Source organism: Schistocerca piceifrons, chromosome 11 (assembly GCF_021461385.2).
Source record: "Schistocerca piceifrons isolate TAMUIC-IGC-003096 chromosome 11, iqSchPice1.1, whole genome shotgun sequence".
Lineage (NCBI taxonomy): Eukaryota > Metazoa > Arthropoda > Insecta > Orthoptera > Acrididae > Schistocerca > Schistocerca piceifrons.
In genome coordinates this window covers 112,299,364-112,327,077 of record NC_060148.1, presented here as the reverse complement: position 1 = coordinate 112,327,077, position 27,714 = coordinate 112,299,364, and the positions used below count along the sequence as shown (strand labels likewise).

The window sequence follows — 27,714 nt, the reverse complement described above, 5'->3', positions numbered from 1 at the left end:
ATTAAAACAAAAAAAACCATTTACAGGGTGTTTCAAAAATGACCGGTATATTTGAAACGGCAATACAAACTGAAGGAGCAGCGATAGAAATACACCGTTTGTTGCAATATGCTTGGGACAACAGTACATTTTCAGGCAGACAAACTTTCGAAATTACAGTAGTTACAATTGTCAACAACACATGGCGCTGCGGTCTGGGAAACTCTATAGTACGATATTTTCCACATATCCACCATGCATAGCAATAATATGGCATAGTCTCTGAATGAAATTACCCGAAACCTTTGACAACGTGTCTGGTGGAATGGCTTCACATGCAGATGAGATGTACTGCTTCAGCTGTTCAATTGTTTCTGGATTCTGGCGGTACACCTGGTCTTTCACGTGTCCCCACAGAAAGAAGTCACAGGGGTTCATGTCTGGCAAATAGGGAGGCCAATCCATGCCACCTCCTGTATGTTTCGGATAGCCCAAAGCAATCACACGATCATCGAAATATTCATTCAGGAAATTAAAGACGTCGGCCGTGCAATGTGGCCAGGCACTATCTTGCATAAACCCCGAGGTGTTCGCAGTGTCGTCTAAGGCAGTTTGTACCGCCACAAATTCACGAAGAATGTCCAGATAGCGAGATGCAGTATTCGTTTCGGATCTGAAAAATGGGCCAATGATTCCTTTGGAAGAAATGGCGGCCCAGACCAGTACTTTTTGAGGATGAAGGGACGATGGGACTGCAACATGGGGCTTTTCGGTTCCCCATATGCGCCAGTTCTGTTTATTGACGAAGCCGTCCAGGTAAAAATAAGCTTCGTCAGTAAACCAAATGCTGCCCACATGCATATCGCCGTCATCAATGCTGTGCACTATATCGTTAGCGAATGTCTCTCGTGCAGCAATGGTAGCGGCGCTGAGGGGTTGGCGCGTTTGAACTTTGTATGGATAGAGGTGTAAACTCTGGCGCATGAGACGATACGTGGACGTTGGCGTCATTTGGACCGCAGCTGCAACACAGCGAATGGAAACCCGAGGCCGCTGTTGGATCACCTGCTGCACTAGCTGCGCGTTGCCCTCTGTGGTTACCGTACGCGGTCGCCCTACCTTTCCAGCACGTTCATCCATCACGTTCCCAGTCCGTTGAAATTTTTCAAACAGATCCTTTATTGTATCACTTTTTGGTCCTGTGGTTACATTAAACCTCCGTTGAAAACTTCGTCTAGTTGCAACAACACTGTGTTCTAGGCGGTGGAATTCCAACACCAGAAAAATCCTCTGTTCTAAGGAATAAACCATCTTGTCCACAGCACACTTGCACGTTGTGAACAGCACACGCTTACAGCAGAAAGACGACGTACAGAATGGCCCACCCACAGACTGCGTTGTCTTCTATATCTTTCACATCACTTACAGCGCCATCTGTTGTTGAAAATTGTAACTACTGTAATTTCGAAAGTTTGTCCGCCTGAAAATGTACTCTTGTCCCAAGCATATTGCAACAAACGGTGTATTTCTATCGCTGCCCGTTTAGTTTTTATTGTCATTTCAAATATACCGGTCATTTTTGAAACACCCTGTATCATTAACTGTCAATCCAAGCTTTCCAATAATGAGAGTAGATGCAAGGTAAAGCAGTAATTTCATGTTCTTAAGACATATCAGTTTCTCAGTTTTACTGATCACCCAAGATTGTTGTTCATCTATGTTGTATGAATTACAGACAAGTACAAAAGTTAAAAACATTGTTTACTGCTGGCCCCACCATGCCACATGTCACTGTTATTTTGTGGGTTTGACTTGGCAGAAGTTGTAAAGAAATCCTAGTTTTGCCTGCATTGCTGGCGTAATATATAGCAAACTTTTCTCTCACTTGGTCAAATTCATGCAACCAATGCTTGCCCCTTCATCAACTTTATTCATTTCATTGCCAATCACTGAGCATGAAATTAAGCTTCTATTTTGGAACTTACACAGTCAACAAGCAAAACACCTGATGTCTGTTTTGAATGTCTCAATTTTTTTCTGCAGTCTCATTTGTTGTTGATTGAATTATAGTTCCACTTAAAGATACATTGGAAGTGCACATATAGCTTGAACCATTGTAAAAGTAAATGTTCAGCATCTTCATGCATAACACTGTGAAATCACCTTTGCACCTGGAACCCAGTGCAGCAGAATTAAGAACTTTTCATTTAAATAGTGTGGATAATCTAAATTTGCTGAGTCTAAGCTTTGTGCCAGTTGTGCTGTTTTTCAATACACCATGTTCTGCTTCCTGCAGAATATTTAGTTTCGCCTGCTGATCTATGCTTTGTACTTCCTATTGCATGACAACCCTTTCACTGCTTGGAACTCAATGTTACTAATAGTGGCCCTGTTTAAAGAATATTAAACCACATCTCAGCATGGAATTGCACTTGTTAATGGAATCTAGTTTTCCACACTGTTGGTGTCACAATTGTTTTCCTTGTTGATGGCGATTGTTGAGCAATGATATGCATAAAGGTCAGCTAGAGAAACATTAGGAAAAGAGAAAAACGTTGACAATTCAGGTTTAATAAAAAATGTAATGATGCAACAGACTAAAAAACAGTTTGTAATTCATGCTGACTGAAATTTGTTAACCATTAAAACATTGTATAATATCATGTACATCACTGCCAGTACAGATATTTTGCTGGTGTTAACCAAGTGTTCACCTTAAGTGAGTTCATGTTCAGCATAATTGATTGTTCATTATTATTGATAAGTAAACATATTACAAAGAAGTAGGGTTAGTAACACATTCTATAAAACAGCTAGTTTGTGTATTGGTTCCTTAATAAAAACAGTGTACTTCTTTTATTAAAAAGAAGCAAACTAAAGTGCAGGTGAAGTGTCAGCAGCTGTATAGTGCTAACTATTCTAATTGAATATGACATGGAAGTCATAGAAATTCAATGTGATGGGTACAAGCTAATGTCCTACCATGTAGAATGACTAAGAGGAAAGGGTGAGTGGTTATATACCCAAAAACTGGAGTCAAGTTTCAGCCCCTTCAGTTTAATGAATGTTGGGGTGAACAGCTCTTTGAATACTGTGTCAGCAATGTGGATTGGGAAACATAAGCTTTTTGTATTGACCGTTTACAGGCCACCATCATGATCTTAAATTTCATAAAGCATCTGTAGTCAGCTTTAGTAAGGCCATGAAGACTTAACTGGTGAGTCATCTTTTGTGACCTGAGAAGCTACTAACAAAGGATGCCTAGATATACCAATGTCTGAATTTGGGAAATCTCACACAATACAATTCCCCAAAAGGACTTAATGCACACATTGCAAACTTGGCTGATTTGGGAGCAAAACTGACTGTGATTTATCTGGCAATGACAGTAAAATGAATACTGATCAGTTGTGCTTCGATCATAGAAGGAAAGTTTTGTCACCACAGAACTAGAGTGAAATTTCAGGACAAATGTTATCAATTGTGTTAATAATTTTCCTAATATTCTTATTCTCTTAAAAAACCATGATACTGAATGGATGTAAGAGCAAGGGAAGAATAACTCCTTGGACTTAAGTATCTTGTGCAAGGTAGACAGAGCTCTAACTACTTCAGAAGACAACAAACTGTGCATAGTGAAATATTCTGCTGTACTGTCTGTAGTGCACTATCAGATCTTCCTTTGTGTTCAGTAAAGCTCTTTTTTCCTGGCACAATATGTTGTCATCCCAAATTGTGGCTATGCTTTTTTGGTGTTTGAACTGTAGTAGCCACTTGACCTGTTGTACGGGAAGGCTGGACTCATGAGGTTGCAAAATCATTTTTAGGAAATAATTCAATTCTGCATTTACTGTGTATATCCATGGTAAACATTTACCATTTTTCACCTAGTAAATGCTCACAGATGAGTGTGACCGCTATGCCTAGATCTACATCTGTTCCTTGCAAAGCAATGTGTAGTAAAAGATTAATATCCCTGGTTAGACCTATTTGATATGTGTCACACACCCTTTAGCAATGTTCTGAGGTGAGGCACACTGTTGTTTTGAAAGCATTAGATTTCTGTGGTATCCCAGCAATCGACTGACTGCTGTACCTACAACTGAACCAGTGTGATGATTCCATTGGTATCTTCACATATTGCTACACTCAAGAATTTATGAGTGTAGTGATAGGGCACTATGTTTCTCCTTCTTGTGAAACTCACTATTTTTAATTCTAATGGTTGAAGGCTTGCTCCACTTCAAAATTTTATCTAAGTACAAGCTTATATATTCTTTTAAGTTCTTCATAATTGACAGAGCTAGTAATTATATGTGCCTGTACAATTATGAATAGTTTTGCCTTTTTATCTGTGTTGCCTATGGAACTGAGTCAACAGTACTGTTCATAATAGTTTACCTACACTTCTGTATTATAATTTATAATTACTTCTACTCATGCATTACTCCAATTTCATTTTGTGTTGATAACTCTGCACTCACCTAACCAGAAATGTTGTTCTTCCTCCCATGCACCACACTAATTCCCACCATATCAAACTTCAACTTATCCATTTCTGATTCCATGTTCTCTGACTCACCTAATCAATCAAGGGACTTAACATTCCACACTCTCACTTGTAGTGATATTGTTTCTTTCCCCTGATGATATCCACCAGAGTAGCCCCCTCCCAGAGATATTATTGGGAGGCTATATTGCTACTGGAATATTTTACCCAATTGGATGTCATTATCATTAAACTATACAGCAGAGCAGCATGTCCTCAGGAATTGCAAAATAATTTCCCTAGCATATGGTATGGTGGTGGCTGGTACCTTTACTACTAGAAAGACCGGCCATACATCTTCATTAACCACATGTTAGCGTGTGGACTCTCCCTAGATATCCTTCCATTGCAGTTTTATATACTGTATGTCTCCCAGTTTCATTAAGGCAGGCATGTCACTTCACTTTGGCAAGATAAATGTTTCATATGGTAAGTGGGTGCCACACAACTGAAACATGTCAAATAACTTAGCTATTACCGAAAAGTCACAAAATTAGGAAATCATGACATTGTGCTGTGGAGATGCTGATAGACTTTTTAATTTTACACTAAATATCATATATTCTCACAACACTATAGTAAGTTTTTGTTTATCATAAGTTATTTTTCAGACGTTACACAGCAATTAAGAAGGGCTGGTAGAAATGAGGCAACACATTCTTGAGGAAAATTATGAATAACTAAAATGGTAAGATGCAGTTCAGAGATATAATATTAAACTGAAGTTCATAAGTGTTAACAGCATGTGTTACTGCTCACGTAATCAATCTTGACATGATGCCATAAGTCCCAAATATCACAAGCTTTGTTGTGGGATTTCATTGTGTCATTTAAAGGACAAGAACTCTATGAGAAATATCAGAAAGCTGCATATGAATCAGGAACATATGTGTTGCAACAATTCTACCAGCTTCAACCATGACTGTCCAGCAATAGACTAGGATATTAGCTGTGTCATTCACTTTTGTTATGGGAAGGTTGTTCCAACGGGACATCTTGGTATATTCAGTGTTGGAACTTTCACTAGCAATGTCATCAAGAACACGTATGATGATGGCTTTAGGGTTGTGGCAACTGATGGGGGTGTTACTTGATGTTCTACTCTATTCCAAAAGAATATGATAGAAAATACTTGAAACCTAAACCACCACCATACTGGAGAAAAAACATACAAGATAATAACTGTCCAAATAATGAGACTTGGCACTTTTAGAACATCAGGTACAAATACCATATATCCCATGAATCACATGTGATGCAAACATTTATGGTTTTGTGATGGAACCACAAAGTTCCACAGTGAAAACCTTCAAATTGTCATCTCCCTAATGCCTTGTAGTAATAACACAAAAGCTTATCATTGGTTTAATGTCTATTATACTGCAATGGAACATTCATGTTTTGATAGCACATGTGGAGTAAATGAAACTTTTTATTTGTAGAAGATCACTGTATTTCACATGAGTCACTTTGTAAATGTTTCAATACTCCCATGCTGTCAGGGCACAGTATCTGACTGGTTGCCACTGGGGGTAAGGACAGCTGGATGGGCAACCTGTATTATTTGCTCTGTGTGAGGGATAAGTGGGGATTGAGATCAGACACTAGCTGTATGAATTCTTAGGGCAGTTACTCAATGATAACAATAGATTTTGTTTTGATTTGCCAAGATTCTCTTTGGAAGAAGCATTGCTAATATTGTCCTAAAATTTTGCCAGCCATTTCATTTGTAGGAGATATTGTCAGTAATATGCAGGTGTAATGCCAGCATCTCCTGGTGGGTTGTGAGATAAGCCATGTCTTCTGAATACAAGTGTTAAAATTTACTTCAGCACAGTTATTTATTTTCTCACAACTGATCTCTAATCCTGCTTAATCATAATTGTAACCTACACACATAGGCATGTCAAAAGGTCACTGAGGTGGGTACCACATAGAGCAAACAGAGGATTGTTTTATCATCTGGTGATATTCAAAATTGCTTACATCTTGCCAGACTATGATTATTGCAAGGTATATTCACCACACTGTTGGTGCACTTGTCCTGTTGTGGAAGTAAGTGTCAACCTACAGTATTCACCTCTTGCAAAGCTTGGTGATAGTTCCAGTGTTGTTCATCTACAGTGAATATTTAGCCCAGAACAGCTGTCTACATCATTTCTTTTGTCAGCTGGCTCAAAAAAATATGAGTAATGTCGAGGAGGATTTATTATTGTTGTGATAGCCCATAAAACTGCTGTATCAGTCAGGAACAAATCCAAAAACCAGAGGGGAGAAAAGGAGATAGCTCAGAGAGGGTGGATGTAATGCCACAAGAAACTTAGATATGACTTTTTATTTTCAAGCAGTGCTACATAACAGCTGAACTAGTAGGAAAATTTCAGCTTTATGTGAGAAAGCAATCTTGCCTGTTCTACTGAACCCAGGGGAAAATGATACATTGCACAATAATTACTGTAAAGCGGCCCTCACCAACTGTAAGCCAAATGACAAGAAAGATTCGATCAGAATGTGGCATACCTGGTCTGTAGAATCCAAGCAACTACGCACTCACATCCAGTGTACATTTGAAGGATATTGCTCCACCCTGAGAATGTGAATGGCTGGAATACACTGCCTTTCCCTAATCTGATAATATGTTGGAAATGTGTGTAATTGTGGCTGTGTCCTTGTATATGTGTACAAAGGAGTGTTTGGGGAAAGTCAGTGCCTGCCATCTATGCCACCTGTAAGCTTTGAAAGTGGGAGGTGTTTTCAGCCACTTTGATTATGGGCACACCAGGCATCTACTCTTATCATCTGGCAGATGTGGAAGCAACTGTAGAAGAAATATACCTACATAGGGCACACCCAAAAGGCGTGTTCTTTTTAAATTCAACATACAGTACTGTAGTCAGTGGGATATAATATTCTACATTAACTTAGCGTCTGATGATTTTAGACAGCCTTTTGTAGCCTTGAATTTAAACTCATGCCCTAACCTTACCACAATTGTATGAGTTGCAGTATATCCAAGAAAACAAGAGATTAACAATCTGCAGCACAACTGAGATCATGATTATTTTGTTCAGAGCTTTTAAGGCTAACCTCTATGAGCCAACTCAAGACAGAAATATTTCTTAATATGTTTCTTTGCATAGCCATCTACTGCAGCAAAACTTCAGTTTTTGATGAAAGCAAACTGTAATGTTTCACTGTCATTGGTTACTTGAAACCACATATCCATCAAAAAGCAAAACAGTCAAAAGCAGCAATCAGGATAGAATAATAGCATGCAAGTATGTGCATGCTCCTACACACCCACAGCCATATCCACACTCAAATGACCTCATTGGGAAGCTCAAAGATGTCCAGTTCCATTGTGATGGAATGGGGTAGCTGCAGGTCGAATGATTGGACCCAGATATCACACAGGTAGACAATTCACCTACTGCCATCACTTGCTCGCAGAAGACTATGGTAGGATGGACTGTACATGATTTGTGTTGATGTCACCATTGATAGGGGTGTGTGATTCAGTTGAGGATGTTTTGGAACTCCAGGGGACCAGGAGTTGTGAAGATACTTTAGAATGGGAGGCTGTAACTGCATTGGCATCCTCCCTGACAGACAATATGTCAATTAGAAAGAGCTACACATAAGCTGTGCTGCTAACAACACACTCTAATGTTGGAATAATTTGTGTGTGTCATTCACATTTGTTCATCAGTCTGGAAATTTATGTATGTGTTCCTGTACAGGTGTTGTCCACCTGGTTCATGGCCATACTACCTAGCCAATAATAAATGTGATGTTTGTGGTAGTTGGGGATTCATTTGGAACCAAATAAAATGCCATGCTTCATTGCTTTGTGAAATAAATTTATCATGAGTGCTTTTAAGAATTTATACTCTAAGCTCAAAGTGTTCTCCAAAAAAAGAAAAATCCACTTGGAAAGAGTGATTTATTTTAATTTTAAAATCATTGATTTCTCTTTTCTTTTCCTTTATCTTTGTGTGGAAACTGTTATGTCAAAAACTGGAGGATATTATATCTAATAATAGTAATAATTTGGTCTAAAAGATTGTTGAACAGTATTTTAAAAATATTACAAGACTCTTAAATAACAGTACCTACTAAAAAATTAGGAAACCCAGTCAGCACCGAATGAGACTGGTCGTTATTGAATTTCCTGTGATCATTTGCCTCATAAAAATTCTATCGCTCTGGCAGAATGTCATCATAATTTTAAATCACTTACATGTACTGGATAAGTTATCTGTGACACCCATACATTTTTATCTTTCGGTTTAAAGTCCCTGCTTTTGTGGATGGTGAAATACTGTTTTTTGTATCGTGTAATTTCACACCTCTTTTCTCCTTCCTCAGTTTCATTCAAAGTGCTGGTGACAGCTGTAACGTTTCGTATCAAGAAGCATTACATCAAGGACTAGTCGATGACGATCAGGAGATAGATACAGAGATGTCAACAGATTTCAGTATGTCTCATAACTATAGCAAGTTACAGACTTCACAAGAAGACAGCTTATGTGGCACAAGATTAAGTTGTAGCATCAGGGAAAAGGAATTCCATAAGTTTAACTGTAGTTTCTGCCTACAGAGCTTCCCTTCAAAATACAGACTCATAATGCATATCTTCATCCACATTGATGGTGTGCAGGCACCTGCATATGTGTGTAAGTCATGTGGTGAGGTATTGCCCACTGATGACAGCTTGAAAGAACATTTGAGAATGAGTGAGGGTGACCAAGCATTATCAGCTGCCAACAGTGAGAAACTTGAATGCAGTGATGACCATGAAAACATCATCTCCTTAGAAAGTGTAAGAGAAGAAATTGTGGAACAGACTGAGAAGCAATCTTCATCCAAGGAAACCAGGAAAACTTTAAGGAAATCCTTCAGTGACATATGCAATACACATACTGTGACACAAGTTGCAGAGAAACTCAGATGTGATGACTATGGAATTATGTGTACAGGTGATCATGTTAATGTCCACACTATGCTAAGTGCAAAGAGACATCACAAATGTGATGTTTGTGGTAAATTGTTTACTCGTTCGGGCAGTATCAAGGTACACGAATTAATACACACGGGGAAGAGACCCCACACATGCCGTGTTTGTGGAAAATCGTTTACTCAGTCGGGCAATCTCAAGACACACGAATTAATACATACCGGAGAGAGACCCTACAAATGTACTGTTTGTGGCAAATCGTTTATTAGTTCGGGGAATCTCAAGGCACATGAATTAATACACACGGGAAAGAGACCCCACAAATGCCGTGTTTGTGGAAAATCGTTTACTCAGTGGAGCACTCTCAAGACACACGAATTAATACATACAGGAAAGAGACCCCATGAATGCAGTGTTTGTGGAAAATCGTTTACTCAGTCGGGCAATCTCAAGACACATGAATTAATACATACAGGAGAGAGACCCTACAAATGTACTGTTTGTGGCAAATCGTTTAATGGTTTGTGGAATTTCAAGGCACATGAATTAATACACACGGGAAAGAGACCCCACAAATGCCGTGTTTGTGGAAAATCGTTTACGCAGTCGAGCAGTCTCAAGATACACGAATTAATACATACAGGAAAGAGACCCTACGAATGTACTGTTTGTGGCAAATCGTTTATTGGTTTGGGGAATTTAAAGGCACATGAATTAATACACACGGGAAAGAGACCCCACAAATGCCGTGTTTGTGGAAAATCGTTTACTCAGTCGAGCAGTCTCACGACACATGAATTAATACATACAGGAAAGAGACCCCACGAATGCGATGTTTGTGGAAAATCGTTTACTCAGTCGGGCCATGTCAAGAGGCATTTGTTGACACACATGGGAAAGAGACCCTACAAATATAGTGTTTGTGGTAAATCGTTTCCTCAATGGGGCAGTCTCGAGAAACATGAATTAATACACACTGAACAGGGACCACACAAAGTCAATGTTGGTGGCAAATCGTTTTCAGAACTGGGTCATCTAAAAACACAGAAATTAATACACGCAGGAATGAGCCCCCACAAATATACTTGCGGCAAATATTTTTCTTCCTCTGGTAATCTCAAGGAAATCATTAGTACACACCGGTAAATGACAACACAAATGTAGTATTTATGGCAAATTGTATAAAAACTCGAGTAACCTCAAGAAACAGCTATCACTACACACTGAAAAAAGGCTACACAGATGTGATATTTGCTGGGAATCTTTTACTCCGGTCTATCATCTTTAGAAGCATGCAATAATACATATTACATAGAGACCACTCAAAGTATTGTTGAGGTCTGTAGACTTCCACATGTTCAAAGGAGACCACAAGTGTGTTATGAATATTGATCGCATGTACTACAGAAAGGTCACAAAAAAAGGACAAATCCGTTTTCACAGCTTCATGTTCAAAGAAGTTGCATGCTAAATACAATATATGAAGCACACAATTGCAATTTTTTGTTGTAAATGCTCCATGCTATAACGATCTGTCTACCAGAAACTGGGGCATTGAAAGATATCTGTTTCTCGTTTGAGTAGAAGTCCTATGCAGTAATCAGGACTCCATATTCTTCAAGAGAATTTACCAGTATGTTGCTAGTTATTTGAAAGAAACTGCCATTTCAATATTCATGAAGCTGTAGGCAGTACCCAGTCGACAGCATAAATGTGTTTATTACACATCCATCACTCAGGCTATTTTTCTCAACGATGGAGAAAGATACAAAAATATCATGATTATGCAAACATGTTACTGGGGTATGCCTCCTTAATAGTAATGCTATTTGTGTGGTCAAAATTTGCACATATGTGAACTATCTGTGCTACTTCTACATTAGGAAATAACTGATGGTGGCAAGTATGCAGAGATCAGGCAAAAATTGTAATCATCTGCCTAGTAGCATTTTGATTCACCTTCAGACTGCAATACAACAGTGCTTCTGTATGGTGTGGACTCATTAGTTCGCTGTTAGTTTTCCACTAGTAAATTGGACTATATGTCTACACATGTCTCACACAGTTCCCATTAACTGCAGGCTATCAGTTTGTTGCTGTGTAGTTAGTATGCAATAGCATCCCAAATTCGTTTCATAATGACCTAATGAGGTGGGAAAGACAACAGTGAGAGCTATCATGATGCTCAAACCATTGCAGTGTGATTCTGACCTTGTGATTTGGACAGTTATCCTGCTGTAAGATGTTGTCACTCTCAGGAAATACATCGAGCATTAAGTGACACAGAGGTTGCAATAATGTTCATGTTCTTCACATCTGTCATGGTGCTTCCAATTATGACCAGCTGCTTCTTGGCGTCTCATATGAATATCCCCCATAGCATGACATTGCCACCATCTTTCTGCACCTGTTGTGTTGTGCATGTGTTGAACGACTGTTCATCTGGATGATGGCACATCTGGGCACAACAATTAACCTGGTCCACGAGAAATGTCACCTATCCCAACAGGTGACACATCTTTATTGGTATGCAGTCCAATCTCAATTATCCAATTCGTATTACTATAGTAACTGACAAGCATTTTCTTCTGTCTCCACAGATTGCCATCAATCCCACTTTACAAAGCAGCTAGGTTCTGATCTCCTTGTTCTAGGTAATGCATGGTAATCCTACAACCTTTTGTCAACTTGTGGATATCCCATCTTTCAACGATGTTCTATAGAGGCTAATGATAGAAGCATCTGAGCAGCCAACCATATTCACTGTTTTTTAGATGCACTTACCCAGGCACCAGGCAAAACCATCTGATCTTTGGCAAAGTTATTTATGCCAGTTCTTTACACAAACTGTAACTAGAATGATTACCCATTCATTGCTGGTTATATAGTTTCGTTACTACGTGACATAACCAAAATGCCACTGGGTAGCATACACTCCTCCTAGGGAAGTGGGTATAATGATTTGGATCAACCGTGTATCTTGACACAAAAGGATCTTATGGTACATTGTGTAGTAATTCAAATTTTCATGCTTCGTTAAATTTTATGCCAATACACTATTGTCAGTTTAAGTGCCATATTTCTTATGAAAAATATTTGTATTAAAAATCCCTGTACATAATTCTGATTAAATGAAGATTAATTTTATGCATTAAATCTTTCAATTATTTGTCTGTTTTTAAATATCATGTAACTACTGTACAAACGTCAGTGGCAAAACTGTCATCATGTAGTGTCAGATTATAATTCCAATTGTTTGTGTAAACACGAGGACAGTTAAAAGAGCTCAGTGTGATTACTAGAATATGAATTTAATCCAAATGCATGATTTTTTATTGTAATAAGTTAATTTATTAAATGTGCTTTCTTTCTAATTACTTTGTTTTAATCTGATTTTTTTGGTTGTCTTTTATCTGCTTTAAACATGATTTCATAGTGTGTATTTTCCATAATATCTCTGAGTAAATCTGAGTTTTTCAGAAATCTTTACTAATGCTTTGTCTCAAATTTCATAATGTTTGTTTTTGGTCGGTGTTTTCGACTTCTCACCAATTTTTTATTGGTGTGAGGTAGTTCGTTTATTAAGTTTTGTCATACTTTCAATAACTTGAGACTATTTTTATTAAGTGATAGGCATTTCTGAAGTTTGCGACACTTTCAGCTATGTGGCTTTTTACTGTAATGAGAATGTATCTCTCATGATGGTTCTTGCAACATAATAGTATGCTGCTATCTAGGCTGCAATACTGCTGTGGCTTTTAAATATTTAGGGAATGTTTATCTATTTATAGTTTGTGGGCTCCCATCCTCATACACATTTCATTAGAAATTTTGGTTGTGACTTGGAAAGAAATTGCATGGATTTTAAATTGTGTCATTCTCCTTATAGTAATGTTGTTACACTATTCTGTCCAGCTACTTAGTTGCATATTTCTACTTCAGTTCCTGTTGGTACTGTGCTTTTTGTGGTGGGTCTATTTTAATCAAATCAGAAAAATATTTTGTTCTCTCAGTAATGCTTGCTGAGACAAACATCATTACTATTATTATTCAGGTAAGAACAGAGCCTTGAATTCACAAACTTACAATACTATACTCACATGAAGCTTAAATTCTGGCTTGAAACTCTTCTATTTTAATAGTCTCATCACTGAAAATACGCTTGTGATGATTCTAAAGATTCTGAACAGAAATTAAGTAACCCACAGTGATATATTAAATTAGGAGTTCAAGTGACAGAAGCAATGGGATATATTGACAATAGTACTTTGTCAAAATAAAGTGCTATTAATTGTTGTAATGTGGTATTTATATAATAAGACTGAAACAAAGGTCATTATTAGTAACTGGTTATTGTTGCCATCATCATATGATATCCCTGACCACTTTTAGATGTTTTCCGCTGAAATATATGTGGCAAATTCCATAAAGGCTGTAATGAATGTCCTCACATTATCACCACTGCACTTCAAGCGTATATGGGTGGCATTTTATAACCAAAAAGTTCTTAGGAACATCATTTAGACACGATAATTGTTGCCTTGCACTCCTGTCCAAAATGGATCTTTTTGAAACCTGTATTGTTAGACATCTGTCGAAAGACTAATGTTAGTGTTAACTTGAGTCCAAACTGAATCATAAATCAAGAAAGTATGATTTTAAATATTGTTGTAAAGAGAATTGGAGTACTTTTTGTTTGAAATTACTTGAGTGAATGGAGTTTGTTGGAAGATGATACAGGTTTCATTTAAAGCTAGAAAAGCTGCTTTTCACTAAAATATAAAATTGTGAAAATAGTTTGCTGATTCATGCTACATATTTGGATTCTGCATTACGTATTCCTGCTATTTAAATTTTTTATTGTTTATGTTTAATGTGGCTACGTTTACTAAGGGTAAGTTAACTAGTGTGCCACATAGGACTGCAGGTGTAACTCACTCATACATTTATGCCCATAAATTTGTACAAGTTGGAGCTAGGCAGTTGCACATCGACATAGTTTCATATCTTTGGTTACAGTGCATGACACATGAGATAGATCTGTGGAATTCATACATTGCCTCATAAAGAACAGATTGAGATACACCAGTATCCCCCTGTGGATGTTCCATTAGCTGAGTCTATTTGATTATACTCAGGTTACTTGATTTTCAACAAATATTGCCGTAAAGCATGCTATGGGACATTTTTAAGCATTTGCATTACTACAAATAATTATGATCTCTCCAGAGTTAAGGCCTCATCTAATAATGGGGTACACGAAAGGAGCCTCCCTGAAGATTGCAATGTTTGATGATAAATACAGAGATATGAATTGCAATCAGGTGTACCCTGGGAAATGTCAGAATAACCTGGCAGCTAATCCTTTCACACCAGAAGTCGTTTTTGGGCCAGTGTTGACTATAATATACATGAATATTGAAGGAATACCTTCCTGCAAGCAACAACTCTTGCAAGACATGTGCCACACTAAGTACTGTGATATCTTGTGTTGAAGAAATACATAGATACCCAGCAGAGATGTCCTTCTCTTCCTGGAATGAAACTGGTTGCTGACATGATGTACAGTATGGAACCGCCATCCTTATAAGACCTGACCTTGAAGTCTGTAGTATTTGTCAGTCAGATAACAATAATTAAATTATTACTGTTAAGTAACTGTAGAGTCACATCAGCATATATACCTCTAGCAACAGATTTTTCCTTCACCCCACCTGAAAATTTTATTACAGAGAAAGATTCTATTGTGATATCTCATTTCAACAGTCACAGCCTTGCTTGGGGGTACACTCAAGAGGACCAGAATGGTGAGGCTGTCCTCATGTGGGCTGAAACTTTCCATCTCTCACTCCTTCATGACAGCAGACTACCTCATTCCTTCTACAGTGAACGCTGGCTATAATCCGTATCTGATTTTCGTTAGTGAAAGTATTTTTAATACCTGCACTAAATTCGTCTGTAAGCCCATACCGAATACACAACGTCGACCAATTATGTGTCAAGTTCTCCCACAAGTAAGACCTCAAGAACTCCCTTTCAGACGAAGGTACAACTTCAAAACAGCTGATTGGCTGAAATTTTCAAAATTTTTAGATGAGAAAATTTAACTATAGGTCCTGTGATAGATCAATATGAGAATTTTGTTAACATTGTTAATGCCTCTGCCTTAGCATCAATTCTAAGGGGATGCAGAATGAACTATATCAAGGGTATATAACACATGAAACGATCACTCTTCTTAAAGAGTACTACAGAGAGTTGGAAGAAGATCCTTTCAGTGAAGCCACATCGAGCCTTGCACAGAATGTCCTCTCTTTAATATCTGAGGCTAAGAGAGAAGAATGGTTACAATTAATGACAGACTGTGACATGAGTAAAAGTAGTCAAAAGGCCTGGAGGCTATTACATCGCCTGAGTAATGACAACACTCAGGTCAACACGCATGTTAACATTAAACCAGACCAAATTGCTTACCAACTCCTGATTAATGGCAGATTAACTAAACCCACAAATATAGAGAGGAAACAATTATTCAGGCAAACGGATCAAGAGAATAGTATCTTATCTCCATCTTTCTCTCTTGAAGAATTGAATTCAGTCCTGAATAAATGTAAATAGGGAAGAGCAGTAGGACTGGATGACATTAGAGCTGAACAAATCAAGAATTTCGGTTCCGCTAAAATTCTTTGGTTACTGCAATTTATGGACAACTGTATTCGAGAGTGCAAGATCGCTAAAGTATGGCGAAAAATCAACAGTAATTGCCATACCGAAACACGGAAAGGATAGGAAGGATCCCAAAAATTATAGACCAATCTCTTTATTCTGTCACCTCCACAAAATACTGGAGAGGCTCATTCTTCAGAGAATGATTAGAAAGGTGGAGCATCTTCTAATACCACATCAAGCAGCTTCAGAGAAGGGAAGAGCCACACATCTTAACTATTAAACTTAACACAACATATCGAAGATGGATATGAGAAATGGCTCATTACAGGTGCTGTATTTATCCATCTATCCACAGCTTATGATACGATCAACCATCGGCTCGTTCTGAATAAAGTTTATGACATAGCTAAAGACTTCACATGCATGTGCAATATTAGAAACCTTCTCCAGAATTACAGATTTATTTATTTACTGTGGGATTTCAGGGAAAGAAAAGTAGAACTCAGCAAAATGGGCTGCCACAAGGCAGTGTGCTTGCACTGCTATTATTCAACATCTATACCAACGATCAACCCATCCCTGAAGTGACCCTAAGCTTTATTTATGCTGATGACTGCACTATCACTACTCAGGCTTACTGTTCTGAGTCTGTAGAAGATATGCTATCAAAATCTCTGGAAAAATTCACTGTTTACTATTATGGGAATTACTTGAAACCTAATCCTGCCAAGACCCAGATCTGCGCTTTCCACCTGAAGAATGAACAGGCAAATAGATCGTTAAATATATCCTGGGGAGACATCGTACTCGAGCATAAACCTACTCGCAAAAATCCTAGAGTAATACTGGATTGCACGCTAACATATAAAAAGTGTTGACTAAACACCAAACAGAAAGTGGCATCCAGAAATAATAACAGTGCGAAAATTGACAGGCACATCAAGGGGTGCTAAACCATGCACTGTGCGCTAAGCGCGTTTTTCTGTGTTGTTCCACTGCTGAATATGCATGGTACAAGTCCAGTCATGCCAGGAACGTAGATGAGGCTCTAAATGAGCCTTGCCAGATTATCATGGGTTGCTTAAGACCTATTCCTGTGGACAAACTCCATTGCCTCACTGGCATAGCTCCTCCTGAAACGAGATGTTAGGTAGCTGTGAAATATGAGAAAAGTAAGGCCACAACGAAGGAAGCCCAACCACTGGCTGAAATCAAGAAAGAGCTTCTTGACAACTATTGAGGCTCTCATTGAGAATCCACATGTGGCAAGGAACTTGTGATGGGGGGAGAAATGTCGGTATGTGGGAGAATGGATCGCTCCAAAGAAAGAACTCCCTCATTGATATTCAGAGAAGTGGTCAATATGGAGTCTCTCAGTAGATTATGATCAAACACAACGTGCAAGACCAGTCTGCAGACTTGGGGTTTCTCTGTAGACTTAGTTCTTTGCCAGTGTGGCTTTGAGCAGACTAACAGCCATTTCCCCTCAGTGTTCCTCATCACCAACCACCTGCACCATGCAAGACCTGTTGAGAGCTACACGAAATGCACTTGACGTGGCCAATTTTGGGTATTCTTTTGTATATATATTTTTGACACTTCTGTTCTTTTGACATGACAAATAAATAATCTAATAATAGTAACTTCAAGAAAAAACTATATCATTTGGTTTTAATGTCCAGTGAAAAAAAGATTATTCATATGTTAGTCGAGGAGATATGACAAGATGGCTTTTGGTATAGTGATACTAGCAACGAAATGAACCTAATACAGCATCCTTTTTGTGGTTAACTAGACTGAATGCCACAATCATAGCATTAACTCTCGTCATTTTGCAAGTACGAAGATGCACAACCTACTTAATAGAAACACAACTTGATATTCCTTCTGACAAGAACAGAGACAGTAACGATATCGTGGAAAATATTAGTACTCTGTGTATGAAGATCAGCAAACACTAAAAGGATGATGGATAGCAGCAGCTAGAAGAGTTGTGCCTGAACAAAAAGAAAAACGAGTGAAATCCTAGCATGAAATAGTATTAGCATCATTTGTGGGAATATAGGAGCTGCTGCAGTCCAGAACACCAGGTGGATTGTGGACAAGGTAGAGTCGATGGCTGCGTGATTGTGTGAGGGCCAATTAAGAGTCATGAATGTAGTCAGGGAAGTCTGCAGTTATTGCAGTGCTAGTTTCAATTGGGCCCACCAGGAAAGATGAAGTTGCCAGTCTCGATAGAAACAGGGATGGGTCAGCTGCTCTGTAGCAGAGATAAAACACAATTGAGGCTGTTGTAGATAGCACAAACCATGTTTGATTTGGCACAAGTAAATAAAAAAAGACTCACAAGCATATCGGACTAAATCAACTCCCCTGTACCAGCATGTGCACCTAGCTATGATTGAGCACAGAAAGTGGAACCGTAACGACAAAGAAAAGACAAAAATTATTAATATCTATGGATCCTTGTTGGGACTGGCACACAGAGTTGTACATTCTTAACTTTTCACCCTTTCGAATAGCCCACGGATGTAGGAGAAAGGACATTGTTAGGAGCAAAAAATTACAGGGCAACAGTGTTTGTTCAGATCTGAGTTTGGTTTATATTACAGTAACAAAATAAAAAAAATATCTGTCCATAATAAAAGGTTTGCTGGCCATTAGATGACCCAGGGTAGTTGTTGGGGTATTCCAGATGTGGCAGAACTGTTGAAGTGACATACTCAGGAAAAGAAAATATTTGAAACACTTGGACAGTCATAATGGAAGGAGTCTTCAGAAATAGTGTAGTAGTAGTAACAACATAAATAAAAAGGCTGTGTTGATACTGAGGGTAAATGTAGTAAGCAATAATAATTTTAACTGTGGGAATCAAAATTAATTAGAAGTAGAAAGTGCCAATACAAAAAAAAAATGGCTCTGAGCACTATGGGACTTAACATCTGTGGTCATCAGTCACCTAGAACTTAGAACTACTTAAACCTAACTAACCTAAGGACATCACACAAATCCATGCCTGAGGCAGGATTCGAACCAGTGACTGTAATAGTCGCGCGGTTCTGGACTGAGCACCTAGAGCCACTAGACCACCACAGTCGGCAAAGTGCCAATACATTTACTATGAATAGAACGATACTGTGCAAAACTTACAATATGTTCAAAAATGGTAGAAATTGGAAAATTTACTACCCAGTCCACAACAGAATTAAAAGAAAGAAGAAAATACAGTGAAAGGGATAAATTCAAAAACAAGTGTGTACATTGTTTTAGAAACTAGTATTCCATATTTTGAGAGGCAGTAGTATATATCATAACAAGAAAAACTGTGTAGGAGACATAAGCTCTAAAATACTTACTTTACCTTAAGGGGGATATAATGGAAAATGCAAACATTTATTTAAAAAAATCATTACAGCCATATTTATTCATGTAAAAATATAAAATTTTACATGTGTAAACCAAAAGAGCTGTGTTTTAACGGAAAAATATAATAAAATATGCAGGAATAATATTTTGCCAGAAATTTGAATTTTTTATATTTTATTGTCTTTTTTTATGAAAAACCTCAACTCAAATTCTATTTCAGTGTTCTGAGAAGGCTATAAAACCGCTAAACTACAGTTATTAATTTGTGGTACAAATTGTATTATTAACAGAGTTTCTGATTTTACATATCCAAAATAAACTTTCTTCTACATATCTAAAAATATCTACATATCTAAAAATTTGAATTTAATAGCAAGCAGTTCTTGAAAATTTCATAGCATTAGCGCATATACTTTCTGAGAAAATGCTTCTAATAACGTGAGAAATGCAAAACATAGACATGAGGTTCAAAAATTTTCTTATCATACTTCTAGATGTAATAAGCTTACCTCAGTTTTAAAATTGTCCATACTGTTACATCCTCCAGATTTTTTATCTTTTCGAATCTCCCTGCCCCTTTTTTTACCGGTCAGACACTGATCTGTTAGCTTTCTTGACCCAGCCCTCATCGATGGTGTAAAATGATTTTGTTTTAAACACACCAGGATCTACACCAGCTCTATCCATCACTTCAGTTCTGCCATTATTTCCGTTGTTGTAACATAAAACTGCATCATAGACACCTATTTTGAGTACTTCAAGTCCACAGAATGTTCGTTTTGAGCATTTAATCCAAATTAAATTCTTGGGACTTTCATTTGCATATTGTGTCTTTGCTTGAAGACACTTCCTCAATAAATCAGGGTTTGCAAGAAACATGAACATGAAAACTTTACAGCCTGGCAGAGAAGCTCTAAATTAATAAGTCTGAATCCAGTGGAATCCATATCAACATCATTAACCTGTACAATTATCCAGAAGCTGAGAGCTTATGTTCTTCAATTCGAGTAGCTTCCTCTTTTTTGTTGGTAAACCGATCTCCAAGAAACCTCCGTTTCCTAAACACTGTTTTTCCACCACCCATTATTCATAAATCTTTATTTACACGTAAAGGTTTGCGGATTCAACCCACACCTACTAATATGTGTTAGTATGGTCAAAACGTAAATAAACCACATGCAAGAAAGTTTTCAGGCAGAGGTATAGATGTCAGCCGAAGGTATCGAAAGAATATAGCCTTCACACTGATAAAAATTCCGCTGAAGCAAGCAGTTTCCCAAATGTGGGAAAAGGTGGGAGTGGCTGCCAGTGCAGAGTTAATCAGTTTAACAATTTAAATGCCTTTCTGAAGTTGCTATCACGGTAAAATTCACACAAAACATAGATTAAACTCTGTAGATCAAGAAAATAATGTTTTTTAAAAAATCGATTTTTTTGACCGAAACCCACTACATCCCACCGCAAGAGATAAGAGTACTTGTTGATTTTCGTACTGTGAAACATCTCTTCTCCTGCAAGCTCTTTTTTTCCAAAAGCTACCAAACAAATTGAACAGCCTATAGAAGGTAGTAAACAAATCAGTAGATTGCAACAAATAAGACGACTGTATTCTCTTATTGTGGGACAGTAGAGCTTCCAATGCATCTGCTAATGTATACAGCCAGCATTTGTGAGCCATCCCTGAAGGAGGTGTCCATTATGATGTCCATTACGCAATCTTCTATCTATGTCTTAGGCCATCTTGGGTAACCACATCCTGTGGAGAAACTCTCGTGTGTGACAGATGTGTCGGCGGATGTTGATGATGTATTTCTGTAGTGTCTGAACATTGTCCATTGTCCATAAACCAAATATTCCAAGTGTCCCCACAAACAAAAATTCAAGGGATGGCAGTTGGGGGATTGAGCTGGCCAAAGTACTGGGTCACCTCATAAAATCCATTGTCCAGGTGGTGTTCTCATACATTCAGCAGAAATTGGGCTGATGCTCCATCTTCATTCGTTGGTGGAATGCTATATTGTCTAGCAGTGCAGACAAGTCAATTGTTTGGAATTAATGATACCGCATACCAATGAACATGTTTGCTAGCGCTTGGTAGTATAAAGGTTACAGTAGAAGAGCTGATGTGTTTCACAGTGAAGAAGATGAACAAGTTCTCATAGTTCTTACAGTATGCATTTTGAAGTCCATATTGACTGCACATTTTTGTCTTGTTTTGATTCATACTACCACATCTAACAAAGTGGAGTACTTTTTTAACACCCAGTATACAGCAGCATAAAATTATCTCACAAAAACGAAAAACAGAGATATGCTGTGTCAAAATAAATTGCGTGAGGCACACATGCTGCGCTGTGGAGCGACCAGTATGGCTGAAAATAAACGCACTTCATAAGCTGAGATCAGAGTGCAGGCAGTTTTATGTGATAATATTCACCACCACTTGCATGGACAATATGAGGATTTTGGCTGTGTGCTTTTTTACCATTTATGTGCATTTTACCAACTGCATGTATTTCATCAACTAGATTTTTATCATGAAATTTATACATGCGGAGTGCCTTTTATGCTTTGACTTCATGTAATGTAGCATGGCAATTTTATAGCAAGTTACAGAAGATCAGATGATGACAGCATAAGACTACCATATTGGAGCAAAAGAGTGTCTACACTGTGATGGTGGCATATGAAGTGTGCTCATTTTAAAACCTATTACAATAAAACCTAATATTCCTATGAAACTAGGTTGAGAGAAAGATAGCAGAGCATTTATGTAAAAGACAACTGTAGCCCTAACTGTTAACAAGCACGAAAAACTTACAAATGCTTGTAAGTTATGAACATTCTATCTCCCATAGTCACAACTACATGTTTTTCTCTAATTCTTGCTTGCCTTGTCCCATTTTACGATGGGGGTTGACATTTTTTATTGGGTTGTGGTAATGTTAGTGACAATGGGTGACTGTGTGCCCTTCCTGATGCCACTATTCCCCCACTATTGAGTCTGTATATCCTCTCTGTCTGCATCTAGAGTAAATTTCAAGTGAAAAACGGAGAACATTTTCTTTTAAATTTTTGTGTAGTGAGTATCTGAGGTACGACAACACTAACCAGCCTATATTTACATAATAGATTCTGGGAAATCGCCTAAAAATCATACCCTGGTTCATCAGTCCTCCATGAGGCTAATTCAAACTAGTGTTGGTTCGCCTCCCCAAATCTTGTATGTGGTACATAAACGTGTGTGGCTATCTGGACAGGCTGCAGCATCAGAGTTAGATAAATAACAGATAATTTAACCCAATAAAGATGTGAAGCAAATGGCAGCAACAAGAGCAGCAGACATAGAAGAAATTGTAATTACTCATTACCACACATTATAAAAGAAATACTGTGTTGTTTTTCTGTTTCCAAAAATAACCTTAAAGAATTATAATGGGGTAGCTTGTTTAAATGTTTTTCAAGAGCAAAGATTTACACGACTTTTATTGTGAACTTCTGTGAAAGAAAAATGAATCACGTGAGAATGGATGGTCAGGAGACCTGCAGTACGTTACTGTAGGCGGTGTTGCAATGACATGGTGCGTTGATACCAGATTGTTGTCTTAACATTTCGTGATGAAAAAGCATAGCTGAAAATTCCATTTCATCCATAAGAAACTACAACACTCGTGACGCTCCTGGAAGGAGGGCAACATCCTCAAGTCACAGGACAGACTCCGACAGTGTCAGCACGCTTGCCTCAGCAATGGCCTGTTATATTGGGCAGTACGTAGAGTCAGGTGAAGCGATGTGGTCAGCACAGCAGCACAGATGCCGATTTAGACAGCGAGTGGCAGCCAGCAACAAAGGTCAGACAGACTTGGCACAGTTACACAGCTTGGACTGAGGTACGCCAGAATGTGCAGAATGAGACTGTAGACTCAGTGTGGATGGCGGTGATTCACAGCGATGATGAGTACCAACACAGACAATGGAAAACAACTACTGTGTTTGCCCACATGAGAAGATAATCGACAACAGTGTTTACGTGCTCAGTCGAGTGCACCTTGGCTCTGGAACACAGAACACCAGGTTAGGTGACAAGTAGTGGTCAGTGGTTTGCTAGTGGGTGCGAAGTCAGCAGCATTCAGATGCAGTACAGGTAGCAGGCCCACACTTGGCGGAAGCAGAGTCTGACAGTGGCAACTTTCTAACATTTAGTGGACTGACGTGGACCTCCCCTCTTAACTAGTGTCTGGTGAGGACTCATAATACCTGTCGAAATTTGGCGGTATGTGTATAAGCTGATGTACTGTGGTTTGGAAATGGTAGCGCTCCTGATCTGTAATTAATAACAGGGTCCAGACTGACCATAGAGCAATCGTGACATCACTGCTCCATCTTGCCTGTCATATCAGCAACTTCACACCATTGACTGTGCTTTAATGGTGTAGTAACTTCTTTCAGAAGGCTAGGGCAATGTCATCACCCCCCTGATTACGGCTTCTTTTCCAAGAAAACTCATTCATTGTGGTTGCTGAGACTCCCTGCATCACCCCTGCTGTGACATTGCCTATTGAGCTGGTCACAGGCTCTGTGCGTGCCTCCAGGCAAGGCCTTGGTGCAACTGCATTGTGCAATCAGGTAGCCATAAGGCTAATAATTAAAACAGAAGAAAATATCGGATTTCTCACAGGACAAAAATAACTTACATTGATACCCGATTCCACTTGCAGACCTGTCTGCCATATGACAACCACTAACTTTACAACGATTTGCAACTGCATGTGACATAAATGAGACAACATTCTGAGATACTTTTTGCGTGAAGTCACACTGAACAAGAGGCTCAAAAGACGATGCGCACTATCTTCAATATTCGTTACCTGTATAGAAATCACATTAGAAACGTACCAAAACGACAAATGCTTCGATGTGGGGAAGTGCTAAGGAGTGTTACAGAATAGATTGAAAGGAATTCCAGGTAAAATAATGCCCCCAAGCTCAAGTGGGCAGTGCAAGAGTCGACGTGAATTTCTCTGACCACAGACGTTGGGAGGGTAACATTGTTGTGGTATTTACAAAGAAACACTCAGTGGTAGCTGTTGTGTAATAGCACGAGAGCATGCGAACACCTAACTTTTGACACCTTTGGGAGTTTTTGGTGATGTTTCTTTGAATTTTGGTAAAAGTAATGTAGAAGTGATAATCTGAAACATACGGCGCTAAATCTACCACGCTGCACTACATTGCTACTCCTATAGAGTGTGTGAAACTTTGTTTGACGGTCGAGAGCACACCTTCAGTTGTGCGCGATTTAAGGAGCTTTTGCTCATGCACAACTGGCGTGACGCAATTGACTTATGGGCCAGATACGTACGAATTTGATAAACAACGTGCACGTTTCATGGTATGCACAGCTAGCCCTTTCTATTCAACTAAAAGTTCTTTTCAGTGGCCCCAAGTGGTAGCAGACTGCAGCAGACTCTTTTCGCCATTCGCTTCTCATAAATCCCATTACACCGTTGCACACTCCTCAGACACGCCAATTCACTCACTATATAGTAAAATTGGATCGGATATCAATAGATGTTATTCTTACGCTGACAGAAAAATATATTTTGTAGTATTATGAGTAAGATATAATATATTAAGTAATGTATTTTATCATACAGTATTCCGTTTGAAGCACTGAGAACCATGAAGTATATCATTGTCAATTGTGACACTGTAGCATGATTTCATGCTTCAGATAGCTGTTGACTTTATGGTGGGTCAGGTTTATCTGTGCTGTAGGCCCACATTGTAAATATGAACAATCACGAAAAGCTCTCTCACTGGTTTCTTTGATATTTAGTTAAATGTGGGATCAATGATAGTGTGCTTTTGGTCTGTATGGTACTGAGCGCCTCATTTCTATTGTTGTCAATTGATAGTGATGGTAGACAATACTACATGAATATAATCATTTCCATAAACGGTAGTTTGTGTTAGGAGTTGGTTGTTCAGTGTGCTAGAATCTGCTTTCGTGTTTAGTGTCAACATGAACTCTGTCGAATATGTTTTAAGTTCTAACAGTAAAGAAAATTAGTAGAAAAAGTTGGCTGCAAAGTTATTAGGGCTTCCCAGATCACCTCCATTGCCTGAGAAAGTGATGAAATCAAATAAGCGTGACTATAAGCGAACAAAGGAGTGTGTAATAAACGTAAGTTGTGTGGGTGTAATGTAACAAGGTCTGATTTTCTGCCTGCCAGTTAATTCGTTAGCTAATGCATGTGATAGGAATCTTGTACATTTCTCTGAAAAAATTAAAAAGCATGCAGACTGCCATTTGCACAAAAATGCGAAACGGAGGGTAACCCAAACTTGCACATTATTTCGTTGTTGCCCTTATCTGTATTTAATTAGGTACAAAATAACAAAATCAACCAAAAACAATTCTTTTTTCAGGCAAGTTTTGCATATTATTGTTATTATTATTATTACTACTGTTCTTATTATTGGCAAAGGCTGCAGTTGTGTAATTATGTTGATTATACAGAAGATACTATTAATTTCATACTCTCACTATATATCTGAGTCGATGAATTTGTGAATACACAGAACGTATGATCATGAGCCACCACTGGCAACACTGGTGGGAAACAGTCGTTCATTCAAAAACCTCACTGAACTATAAAGCTGAAAATATGTGATTATTTTCACTTGTTATGTGAGATACTTTGACACAAGAATGGGAAAAGATCTCTCAGAATAGAACATAATGAGTTTAATTTCAGAGGAATGGAGTACTGCATTCACAAAGGATTCTCAGTGTGTCTGGTGCAGTTCGTGCTGAGACATTAGTACGTATTTGTGAAATAGAATAACTGTTCAGGTATACTGAGTCCACCTTGCATACCACATAAATAAAAGTAACAACAAGCGGAAAATGTGATATCCTGCAGGAAAACATCGATATTCCTCTGACAAGCAAACTTGTTTCAGAGAACTGCTACACGCCTAAGATGGATGGTACAGCATTGGTGTAGATGTACATGTAGACGAAGAATTGTCATCCTTCGAGACTGCTCCCAGATAAATGGCAGATTTCTAAAAGGAATAGACTGCAAGGCAAAGTTGACACGTCCTTATCACTCCCAAAGAGTATCTGATGAAAGAAATACAACAAATCTGGAGACTATTACGGATAGCCAGAAAGAAGACAAACTACATTTCCGACACTACAGCGAATTCAAAAATAGTTGACAGATACTACAGACATTGGCGTAAACATATTAGGCTTCGAATGTTATAAAACACATTGAGCTTAGACGAAATTAAATTTTTTACCAACAAACACAGAGCAAAGCAGTAGAGGAGTGACTAATAAATTGAAACAGAATAAATTTATGTATTTCACTGAAAAATAATTAACTCTTTATTCAGGTGAAGAGGCAAATGCTTTCGACAGATCTCAAATTGATTCCATATTTCTAGATATCCTGAAAATTTTTGATACCATTTCTCAGAAGACACTTGTAATCATACTGTGTGCCTAAGGAAAGTTGCCTCAGCTATGCGAATAGATTCATGATTTTCTGTCAGAAAGTTCATAGTATGTCGTAATCAAGGGAAAATCATCAAGTCAAACAAAAGTGATTTTCCCCTAGGCCCTGTACCGTTGTTAATCTACATAAAATATTTAGAGGATAATCTGGGTGGCTCTTTTAATCGTTGCACATGATGCTGTTATTTATAGCGGAGTAAAGTCATTAGAAGATCAAAACCAAATGGAAAATGATTGAGACAAAATATCTGCATGATACGAAAAGTGTGAGGTCCTCCTCATGAGAACGAAAATAAATCCATTAAATTTTGGTTACATGATACATTACTCAAATCTAGGAGCTGTCAATTCAACCAAATACCTAAGAATTAGAATTACGAACAACTTAAATTAGAATGATGACGTAGATAATGTTGAAGGAAAGGCAACCTAAAGACCACATTTTATTGGCAGAAGACTTTGAAGATGCTACGGATCTGCTAAACAGACTGCCTACACCACATTTCTCCGACCTCTTTTAGAGAGTGTATGTGCACTACGGGACCCTTATCCGGTAGGAATGATGGAGGACGTCGAGGAACACCAAAGAATGGCAGCTCGTTTTGTAGTACACGAAATGGTGTAGAGACAGTCATGTATATGATAAGCGAGTAGGAATGACAG

At 38.2% G+C, this 27,714-nt stretch overlaps 1 protein-coding gene across 9 annotated transcripts in view; it reads left to right on the top strand.

The window, feature by feature from the left end:
• Nucleotides 1-27,714, top strand: part of LOC124720379 (zinc finger protein ZFP2-like) — a 179,044-nt gene that overhangs the window by 95,230 nt on the left and 56,100 nt on the right. For 8 of the 9 annotated variants that reach the window (XM_047245711.1, XM_047245707.1, XM_047245713.1 and 5 more), the window contains one exon: nucleotides 8,897-12,685. The exons of the other annotated variant lie outside the window; for it this stretch is intronic. In XM_047245711.1, the coding sequence (XP_047101667.1) occupies nucleotides 8,897-10,631 (1,735 nt within the window). In that variant the 3' untranslated portion in view covers nucleotides 10,632-12,685. Of the gene's footprint in view, nucleotides 1-8,896; nucleotides 12,686-27,714 lie in introns of those variants that run through there. 9 annotated transcript variants of the gene reach the window in all.